This window comes from Acinonyx jubatus, chromosome E2 (genome assembly GCF_027475565.1).
Source record: "Acinonyx jubatus isolate Ajub_Pintada_27869175 chromosome E2, VMU_Ajub_asm_v1.0, whole genome shotgun sequence".
In the NCBI taxonomy this organism is placed as follows: Eukaryota; Metazoa; Chordata; class Mammalia; order Carnivora; family Felidae; genus Acinonyx; species Acinonyx jubatus.
The window spans coordinates 41,081,272-41,092,845 of record NC_069396.1 but is presented as its reverse complement, the minus strand read 5'-3'; the positions used below and the strand labels follow the sequence as shown (position 1 = coordinate 41,092,845).

The 11,574-nt window shown below is 43.7% G+C and overlaps 1 protein-coding gene across 4 annotated transcripts in view; it reads right to left on the bottom strand.

Moving 5' to 3' along the window:
• Nucleotides 1–11,574, bottom strand: part of TDRD12 (tudor domain containing 12) — a 71,544-nt gene that overhangs the window by 58,637 nt on the left and 1,333 nt on the right. For 3 of the 4 annotated variants that reach the window (XM_027044584.2, XM_027044583.2, XM_027044581.2), the window contains exons 2-4: nt 4,703–4,861; nt 2,391–2,527; nt 627–746 (exon numbers count right to left, since the gene is read on the bottom strand). In XM_027044584.2, the coding sequence (XP_026900385.1) occupies nt 627–746; nt 2,391–2,527; nt 4,703–4,861 (416 nt within the window). The remainder of the gene's footprint in view (nt 1–626; nt 747–2,390; nt 2,528–4,702; nt 4,862–11,574) is intronic. The other variant, XM_053211394.1, reaches the window with a different exon arrangement.

Genomic DNA, 11,574 nt, shown 5'->3' with positions numbered 1-11,574 from the left:
GAACACTCTAGCTGGCTCTCAAGACGGGAGTGGTTACATACAGCAAACAGCCAGTTATGTTCACCACAGAAAGGCCAACAGTAGAAGGTAGTACGTTGTATTAGCAAAGAGCTTCAGCACACATTCTTAGGTTAAATTTGCAAATAAGGCAGTATGTTCTATTTTCATGAAAGGCTCCGTGCAAATGAACACATAGGAAGTGCTGAATGAGCTCTGCAAATTCAGAGCCTAGACAGGTCGCAGAGGCCTGGGTGGAGAGAGGGGCTGGAGAAAAATACAATGGGCAGTTTTTTTTTTTAAATACTCCATGAGCCTATACTTGGCAATGTTTCTCTTCACACTTAATTTCCTACTTTTTGTAACTTAAAAAAAAAAAATCACAGAGCCTGGAGCTCAGGCTCACCTATAAGCCCCTCAACTGCAGCCTCTGGAGACGCCCAGGGAATTCGGCCGCACGGCCATGTGCCAGGTTCCACACATACCAACTCAGAAGATGCCTCCTGAGGAACAAAGAAGCCTCTAGAATCACTGAGCGCTACTCAAGGGGAAGAGACGCACTGTAACATCATCCACTTGATTTCGTGACTTTTACCCACGATTCAGCATCTGTTACAGGCGGTACTTACACAATTTCAGCGCTATCTTCGCAGAAGTCAATGTGTAACGTAACAGGTTTCGTGCAGTACAGTCTGAATTTTTTCGCACGGTAGGGAAGCTGCATAAAAGTTTCTACTGCAACTCGGATGCTTAAGAGCAAAACAGAAACAGTTCCATTACAAAGAAAACTTACATATAAAGTATTTCTTTAAAGTACACCAATGCAATTAACATACCTAAAATACACAAAAACCAATTCTTTGTTTCTAATAGAGCCCCCAACAGCAGGAAGTGACTGGCAGACATCTGCTCAAGTCAGGGGGAGGGAACTGGTTCTCAAGGTGGGGGTAAAGCACAGATCCGTGACTAGCGTGTAGGTGGATATTCAGTGTATCTGTCGTTAAAACTTCATGGTGTGGGGGCGGGAGGTACCAGAAAAATTATGTCTAACATGCCTCCTCACACTAGGAAATAATGCACAATCCTGTGAAATCAATTCAACTTAAGATTTTTAAACATTAATTTCAACAGACAACCAGGATTATCTTAAAGTTTCTGTAAATGAGCAGAAACTCATTGGGTTTTTTGAGGTGTTTTTATAATTAATGTTCATCAACGCTGCACAAAAGAGGGACTCAGATTTGATGAACACGTTGTTCAGCAGTTTCATTTCCATTCTTCAGGCAAACGACAGTCCACATGCATCACCATTTCGACAGAAGCCGGTTCTCGATGCCCTGTATGGGCAGCCTCACCACGTCTTGTCTCAACCGTTCACAAAAAGGTGGCCGTCCTAACTGCCCCTCCAGGTCTCCCTGTGCTCTGTTTAATCACAGGGCTCTCTTGCCCGAAACAAGCAAAACTGAAAACTCCAAACACTAAAAATCTTTCCAAAGAATTCAACACAACATTTGATTTTGTAACAATTCTGATTACTTATAAAGGTGCGGAATCACAAGCTAGAAAGGCATCTTTTTCTTAAATGCCTGCCAATTCCCAATGTCCGATAAGTCCTTTAGCCATGAAATTCTTCCGCTCAAGATAAACCTCTCACTGCAACTAAAGTCTTTTGGAAGAAGGGTCCTCAAGTTAATTATCAAACCAATATCCTCTCACTCGGAGGCAGGAAACTATAAAAAAAAAAATTGCCACAAAGCCTCCTTGTTGATAGTGTTTTCTAACGAACTCTTAGTGGGTGGTCCTAGAGTCAATGAGGGCTCCTTCTCAACTGTTTCCCCACCTAATGTGACTGATGGTCACGCCCCCGCTCTGCTAAGTAAAATGACCAGGAATACTCAGACAGGTGCTCTAATCCCCCACAACCGGAGGCCGCACCACCACAGGCCCCCTCTGTGGGGACAAGATGACTCTCCGCCTCCCTGAGGACCCACCCCATCACCTGACCACACTGAGAGGGGAGGCCAGGAAGGAAGGTGGAAGAAGGGCCCAGCTACCTGATGAATCCTCACTCTGCCCACTTGCGCTTACAGTGACTGCACGTAGAACTGGAACCTGCAAGCCTTCCCTAGGGAAGCTAAAAAAAACCCCAGTTTTGTGACCGGTATCCCCTTACTTTATTGACACTCTCCTTTAAAACTAATAATGGTCTCCTTAAAAAGCGTAAGGCAAAATAAATACGTAGGTACTTTTTTGAGAGAGAGAGGGCGCAAGTGAGCAAGGAGCAGAGAGAGACAGAGAGAGAGAAGCGGGACTCGAACTCACGAACCATGAGATCATGACTCGAGCTGAAGCCAGATGCTTAAAGACTGAACCACCCAGGGGCCCATACGTACTTTTTAGATTTCACTGGGATGTACTTGGCAAAGTCCACCAGGAAGCACTCCGCCAGGTGATGGTCCGCCAAAGACACCAGCGACTTAATGACAGCCCTGCACCAGCACTTCAGTTCCTGGCAGTAAACCACACACACCTGCGAAGTAACCACTGCAGTGTGAAGACCTCGAGCGACGGAAAGGTACTCCCGCACCATCGCCACCTACACCTTCCCTCACAGGAGGAAGGCATGTGTGGAGGCGGGGGCTGCCCACGCTAACCGCTGCTGGGCGGGGAAACAAGAACACAGGACACCCGAGTCCCTTTTCCTTGCTTCTCTTAACTACGTTTTGACGCCTTAACCGAGGACAATTTTTTGAAAGGAAAGTGCATCGCTTTGCCTCCTCAAATCAGAAACAAAGCTTACAAATAATTGTCAATGACACGGCTACGCCCCTGTGACACCGCGCCCCAGGCTCATCTTCCCCATCCTGCTTCCTGGGGCTTTTCCTGCTCTCCAACATTGGTTCACTCTGTCACAACTGAACGTTGGCTCCAGGACGATGCGGACGTCTGTTTTCTGTACTGTCAGGTTTCCAGCACCTAGAACGGTGCCTGCCATGCGTTAAGTCTTCAAAAACCACCTAAACGCCTGCAGCCTGTTTTTAGGGAAACCGCCCTGCAGGAGTGATAGCCCCCTGGCACCCCGAAGGTCCCACAGGACTGCCGGGCCAGAGCAGACTCGACTGCAACCCAGACAGGCAAACCAGATGCTGAGCACAGGCTCACAAAGGGCCCAACAGGGAAGACGTGATTGCTGCCCTCGGGAACTGAAGCTGGACACTAGGTGCAGCCATGTTGCAAGGGCTGGGTTCCTGGGAGCCTCACAGAATTCCAAAGTCAAAAGACTGCAGAGAAATCTTGCAAAAGGACGGAGAATATTTCTGTTTAACGCTGAGTTCAAAGCAACTTGTAGGAATGGTGGGAACACTTAACAGTTCACACAGCCGGTCGGCTTTGAACTGGTGACTTACAGGGCTTCTGCTAGCCCAAAGTGGGGTAACTTAAGCATCAAGAACAGAGATTACTACTGATGAATACGTTAAAAGCCAAGAGTTCAATACAGTACTTAAAAAATGAAAAAAAAGAAGGGAAAAACAACATAAACCTCCGGACACCGCTGTAAACAACTGGGCACATCACGAGGTGGAACACTGGTAAGGGAAAGAAACAAGCAACTTTTCTACCTATCCAGTGTGATCGGTACTATTTCCGGGTAGCCAAACCCTGTTAATAGGGGAGGGAAAGTTCTCTGCAGATGAATTCAGACTCATGAATACAGAAGGAATGTGAAAACGACCTTTTTGCAAGCTTAACCAGAAGGATGGATTCGGGCCGTGCTGGTCACTGCACGGTGCTGCCACTCAAGGAAGAGCTGAGGGCAGCCCCCCACCCCGAGGGGGGGGCTCAGGCTGTCACCATCTGAATCTGCTGGTCTTCACCCAAAGTGATATTCGTTCCAAATTTAACACAGGATGAAGCTCTCAGCCCCAATCATTCTGAGGGGGGTCATAGGGAGTGACCCTAAATCCAATCAAAGCTTTATCTTTAACTAACAGTCCACATAAAACAGAGGGGATAGAGGGAAAGTTCACCACCACCACAAACAAGGAGGCACTTGGGCAATCCAAAATGTGGAATATTTTAAAAGGGCAATTGACTGGGTTTTGTTCCTTCAACAAGTCGATGGTATGGAGAAAAACAATAAATGTTATTACTGATGATTTCTTTGGAAGTGGGAAGGAATTCAAATTATTTCTAATAATCTTCTCTTGTCATACTATTAGAAAAATTCAAACTCTCCTGAAACATGACTGACGTGTAAAGAGAATCAGACAATAGGCCTGGGAGCCAAAGTGGCAAGAAAGGAAGGAGGGGCCATGACACTAAGTAAGGAAAATAAACAGGCGTGAGTTGGTCAAAGTCATGAGCAACAAAAGGGAGTCATAGGCCCTAGACTGAAAACCCCATGCCCTCTCGCCTGAGGCCCCCACACCTGTGACGGAACTGGAATAACCCTCCAGTTCCCCGCCCCAGGAGGACCACCCAAAGCCTCAATTTTCGATGACATTTCATCTCCTGATGCCTCACATGAACCTTCTACAACGTCTGCTTTCCAGGACCAGCCTGAATCCTGTGCAGCCAGAAGAACCTAACACAAGGCAACGATAATAAGCAATTAAAATACTCTAAAAGCTTTTTATCGCCAAAACAGCAGACATTTCAAGTAGTATTTCAAGACTCAGTGCTTAAAGCAAATTGAGATACATACCTGCCCCTCTTCCAACATTAACGGCTTTGTTTCTATATCTTGACACATGCTATTATAGAAGTCATTCATGGCACTATTTAGTTTTTGATAATCAACTTCATGATCTAAAAAGGGACTACATCCTTTTATAATAACCCAGAAGCATCCCGGATCTTCAATCTGTAAAAATTTTAAAAAACAAAACAATGCATGATTTAAAAGTAGAACCATAAAATAATAAACCTTAGAGGCAGGATAACTGTTATGAACTTAAGTGATCTACCAAATTCTTGATGAGTACCTCTGTCTTAAATAGTCACACGAAAGGTAAAAGATAAAAGACAAAAAAGATATAGATCAACTCATCACACTGTATACCTCAAACTTACACAATGTTATACGTCAATTATATTTCAATAAAGCTGGAAAAAAAGGTAGAAGATGCAAAGATATAATTCTAAAACACATAAAAAAGAAAAATAAAAAAACACATAACCAATAATATGTAATTTTGAATTATGTGAGTCGAGTCAAAAAGTAAACTGAGATCAAAGCCCTCGAACTCCTATATTTAAGTATTTGTAATAAAATACAAAAGCAAGGTCCCAAATAATGTTCTCGATATTGTCTTTTGTAAGAAAGAGAAGGAAATATGAATACACGTATATTCTGCTCATATTAAAAGGAAGACAACAGATAAACCAGAACGAACACAAGTTATTACCTACAGGAAGCCAGCTTGTTATGTATCAGTGTTCTTGAAAACTAGGATTTTCATTGTTAGAAGACACAAATGTAAAATGAAAAGTTAACTTTGAATTGAAAGTATCAATAGGAACCCATGACTTTTTTTTTTTTTTCAACGTTTTATTCATTTTTGGGACAGAGAAAGACAGAGCATGAACGGGGGAGGGGCAGAGAGAGAGGGAGACACAGAATCGGAAACAGGCTCCAGGCTCTGAGCCATCAGCCCAGAGCCTGACGCGGGGCTCGAACTCACGGACCGCGAGATCGTGACCTGGCTGACGTCGGACACTTAACCGACTGCGCCACCCAGGCGCCCCAACCCATGACTTTTTAAATGCACTTATTTCCTAAGTCTGCCTACTGAAAGGGCCTAAAAGCAATGCCATCCCAAGACTCTGGCTCCTAGGTAGCAGGTGGCAGAAGTACCGGTGTTCACTTTAAGTATTCTCTTTTTCTAAATGTTTGACTATTTTAATAGGAAATAGTTGGGAAAAAGAAAAGCGGGCCATTCTGGCTCCCGTTCATGGCAGACTAATTTCCATGGACTAACCCCCCTGTAAGCAACAATGATAAACCCTGGGAAAAGAAACACAAAATAACAATTTAAAGGCCCTGAACAGACTAGAAACAGAGGGACGGGATGCTTGCAAAGCAGGGAGCCTTGGGTGGGTCTGGGTACAGCTTTCCAGCCCAGGCTGAGGGGCTGCAACACGGGCAGAAAGACAGTGTGGCTTGAGGAACCAGAGAAGGGAGTTTGCGGCTATGGGAGTAGCTGTTAAGTTTAGGGAGAAATTCTGAAAGAGCCACGCTGGGCAGAGCCAAGTCCTTGGCAAGCCTGCATCGCCCAGCTAAGACCCCTGCAGTCCAGAGAATAGCAATCATTACAGGGTGGACAGAAGCTACACCGTTTTAGCTGCTGCCCGTGAGAACTGCAAACTCTCGCATGCGCATGCGACAGCCCCGGACCTCTGCACCTGGAGGCCGTGTCCTGAGGATGACCCCAGCCCCTCTACGACGCCTGGCCTGGGGAAGGAAGCTCAAGGCTGCCAGGAGAACTCACTGTCTGTTCCGGCCAGCTTCTCAGAGCCCCTCGGCCTCCCTTCCTGTGAGCATTCCCTGAAGAGGGCTTTCAGGTGCCAGCGCTTCCTGTCCCCATGAGATGTGCGTGCGTCTCCCGCTACTCAGGAGTCTCTCTCGAGGACACGAAAGCCATTCCTGCGACACGGTATATCACCCGGGAGGCAGGGACAGAAGCCGCCTTTCTCGGCTAGCAGCCACGCTGGCCTACTCACAGGACGCTGACCAGCCCTGCTGGTTTTCACCAGAGCCCCTCCCCTCCTCTTCCTCTGCCTTCCTTTACCATGCTCGGCCACCTCTGCCCTTCTGAGCTCCTTCGCTGCCAGCAGCCAAGGCTTTAACTACTGTCGGCCTTTGTTTGTCCCTGGCACCCATCACAGGAAAACAGTCTGCGGCACCAGTCCTGCCAAATTAAGGAGGCTTAGGATGCACCGCAGGCCCTCCACAGAAACTCCCAGGTGCCAGGCCTGAGAATACAAGACCACACTACCGGGCAAAGGAAATGTGCCCTACCGGCTTGCCCCAGGCCCACAGGTGCTTGAAAAGCGTAAACCAAGCCTCCCAGAGGCCAGATGTAGCAAGTGACTAAGGCACAGGTCAGCACTCTTTGCCATAACCACAATATCCAGGGTAGCAATTACTAGACATGTGAAGACATGAACAGGTGGTTATGTGGCTAAGGAAAATAACAGTAAGAAGAAAGTGAACCCAAGGCTGCCCAGGTGTTGACATGACCTGGCAAGGACTTAAAAGCAGCTGTTACAAATATGCAGAACAACTTAAGGATAAGCGGTTATACTCAGTTTGTTTTCCCAAGAGGAGAATCTCGTGTAAAAAAATGGAAACTTTAAAGAAAAACCCTTTGGAAAAGGTGAATTCCAGAACTAAAAAGTAAAACCTACAAAAAAAAAAAAGTACTAGCGGTATATGGTCTCAACAACTATTCAACATCGTATAATAAGATAAGAAAAAGGTTGTCAGGAAGATTGGAAATGAAGAAAGAAAACGGTCTCTATTCACAGACGAGAACATCTACATAGAAAATCCTAAGTAATCTACCAAAAATAATGTCAGAACTAGTTAAGTGGCTATACCAAGGCTCCAGGGTACAAGGTCAAATATTGAATTCAACTGTATGTACATCATACTCCAGCAATGAAAACTGGAAATTTAACTTAAAGAAAAATAGTGCTATTTTCAACAGCACCAAAAGACAGGAATTACTCAGAAATGAATCTAACAAAATAACTACAAATGTGTGTGGTGAAAGGTATACAAACTAATGAACTAGATCAAGGAAGACCTCTAATGCAGATATGTGGTGTTCACGGATTGTTAAAATGTCGATTTTCCCCTCGATGATCTATAAATACAACTCCATTCCATCAGGAATTGAGAAATCGATGAACTCACTATGAAATTCTTATTGGAAAGGCAAAGGAACTAGAATGGCCCAAATAATTCTGGAAAATACCAACAGTGTTGGAAAACTCATAACATCTGATTTCCAGACTTACCATAAAGCTACAGTCATCAGAAAAGTGTGACACTGGAGAAAGCACAGACACAGCAACAGAACAGAAATACACTCACACATATATGATCAAATAATTTCCAACAATGGCACAAAAGCAATTTGCTGGAGAAAGGACAGTTTTCTAACAAATGATACTAGAACAATTAGTTATCCATATGCACAAAAACGAACTTTGATCCATTCTTCATATCAGATACAAAAATGAGCTCAGATGGATCATATATCTACATGTAAAATATAAAACTATAAAGTTTCTCAAAGAACACATGGGGGAAGGGCACCTGGGTGGTTCAATCGGTTAAGCGTCCAACTCTTGGTTTCAGCTCAGGTCATGATCTTGAGTTTCGTAGGCTTGAGCCCTGCATTGGGCTCCGTGCTGACAATATGGAGCCTGCTTGGGATTCTCTGTCTCCCTCCCTCTCTGCCCCTCCCATGCCCTCTGTCTCTCTCAAAATGAATAAACTTTAAAAAAATTGGGGGGGGGGGTGCATGGGTGGCTCAGTCGGTTAAGCATCCAACTTCGGCCTAGGTCACGATCTCATGGTCTTGAGTTTGAGCCCCACATTGGGCTCTGGGCTGACAGCTCAGAGCCTGGAGCCTGCTTCAGATTCTGTGTCTCCCTCTCTCTGCTCCTCCCCGGCTCACGTTCTGCCTCTCTCTCTTCCAAAAATAAACATGAAAAAAAAATTTTTTTTTTTTTATTTAAAAGAATACATGGGGGAAATTGTGTGAAATACATGGGGGCTGCCTAAAATCTTAGGCAAAGATTTCTTAGATATAACACCAAAAGTATAATTTGTATGAACCAAAATTGATAAAGTGGACTTAATCCAAATTAAAAACTAATGTTTTAAAAAAAAAATTTTTTTAACGTTTATTCATTTTTTGACAGACAGAGAGAGACTGAGCATGAGCAAGGAGGGGCAGAGAGAGACACACAGAATCTGAAGCAGGCTCCAAGCTCTGAGCTGTCAGCACAGAGCCTGACGTGGGGCTCAAACTCATGAGCGGTGAGATCACGATCTGAGCTGAAGTCGGACACTCAACCGACTAAGCCACCCAGGCGCCCCACTAATGCTTTTTTTAACTTTTTATTTATTTATTTTGAGAGAAAGAGAGTGTACACAAGCAAGGAAGGGGCAGAGACAGACAGACAGGGACCCAAGCCAGCTCCTCCCTGTCACCACAGAGCCCAACACAAGGCTCAATCTCACAAACTGTGAGATATGTCCTGAGCCAAAATCAAGAGTTGGAAACTGAACCAAGCCCCCCAGGGACCCCTATAACTTCTGTTCTTTGAAAGATATTGTTTAAGACAAAGAAAAGCCATAAAATGGGAGAAAATATTTGCAAATCACATCCAAAAAAGAACTTCATCCACCATATATAAACTCTAAAACTCAATAAGAAAACAACCAGTTAGAAAAATGGACAGATATGAACAGACACTTGACCCAAATAGATGGAAGGATGGCAAACAAGCACCTGAAAAGACGATTAACATACCATTTGTCATTAGAAAATGCACGTTAAAACCACAAAAAGATATCACTACACACTAAACATTACCAGGATGGCTGAAATTTATAAATAAAACTGATCATCTCACGTGCTGGTGAGGATGCAGAGCAACTAGAACTCTTTTTTTTTTCCCAAGATTTTATTTTTAAGTAATTTCTACATCCAACGTGGGGCTCAAACTCACAAACCCAAGATCAAGAGTCCCACGATCCACCAACTGAGCCAGCCAGACGCCACACAACTAGAAATCTTGTACGTTGTTCATGGGAATGTAAGATGATCCAGTTACTGTAGAAAATTTTCTCATGAAGTTAAACAGACAAGTAATCCCAGCCTATTTGCCCATGAAATGAAACCCGTGTTCACACAAAAAGTTACATGTAAAGGTTACACCAGCTTTATTTATAATCTCCCCAAACTGGAAACAACTCAAGCAACGCCTTCAACTGGTGATGATACAAACTGTTGCATATCCATACAATGGACAACTACTCAGCAGTAAAAAGGTTAGACATTATGATTCATGCAACAACCCAGGGCAGGTCTCAAAGGCATTAGACTAAGTCAGAGAAGCCAGACTCAGAGGCTACATCCTACTGCATGATTCCATGTGCACGTTTCCATTTTTACAACATTTTGGAAAAGGTGAAACAGGGAAGAAAAAGATCGGTGGCTGCAAAGGATTAGGAGTTCGGCAAAGAAATGACTACAAAGGAACATAAGGTAATGGGGGGGTCGGGGGACTGCTGTCTATTGTGATTGTAGCAATTACAGGACTGTCTGCATTTTTCAAAATGTCACGGAATTCTAACCAGACTTCAAAATAAAACTTGAAAAAAAATGTCACGACTTCTACAGGAAAAATAATGTATTTTACTACATCTAAAATCATACCTCAATTTAAAATAGTTTATGGGGGGGGCACCTGGGTGGCTCAGTCGGTTGAGTGTCCTACTTCAGCTCAGGACATAATCTCGAGGTCTGTGGGTTCAAGCCCTGCGTCGGGCTTGTGCCAGGCTCACGTCGGGCTCTTTGCTGACAGCTCAAAGCTTGGAGCCTGCTTCCCATTCTGTCTCCCTCTCTCTCTGCCCCTCCCCCGCTCATGCTCTCTGTGTCAAAAATGAATAAACGTTTAAAAAAATTTTTTTAAAATAGTTTATGGGTTAAAAAAAAAGATGTGAAGCAAGTATGGCAAAATGTTAAAAGATCTGAGAAAGCTCAGTGGTGGATGTCCAGGTGTTTGTGACTTTTTTTAATACTTCTTTGTATGTCCAGAATATTCCCTAATAAAAAGTTAGACTTTTAAACTACTTTTCACCACAAGTAATGATTTTAAGTTTCTTGTCCTCTGATGTAAGATCAGCTCTACAGTATTTTTTACTAAAAATGCCCAAACAGAATCCTGAGGAAACAGACAAATCCGAATTGAAAGATATTTTACAAAGAAACTGCCCTTATTCTTCCTAAGTTTCAAGGACATCAAAGACACAAAAAAGCCAGGGAACTGACCTCAATGAGGCTAAGTTAAGACCATGACAATTAAATGCAATGAACAATTTTTGATTGGATCCTAAAGCAGAGAAAACAAATGCTAGAAGACATTATTGGGACAACTGGAGAAATCCGAACATTGACTGTATTTTATAGTATTATATCAATATTACACTTCTCCAGTGAAATAATAAAATGATTACGTAAGAGAAACTCTTTTGTTCGTAGAAAACATGTGTAAGTATTCAGAGTTCTCAACTAATTCTCAAATGGTTCAGCAAAAAAGTTTCATACATACATATTTATTTTTTTAGTATTTATTTTTGAGAAAGAGAGAGAGAGTGGGAGAGGGGCAGAGTGAGGAGGAGACACAGAATCGGAAGCAGGCTCTAGGCTCTGAACTGTCAGCACAGAGCCCAACTCGGGGCTTGAACCCACGAACTGCGAGATCATGACCTGAGCCGAAGCCAGACACTTAACCGACTGAGCCACCCAGGCGCCCCTATACATACATATTTAT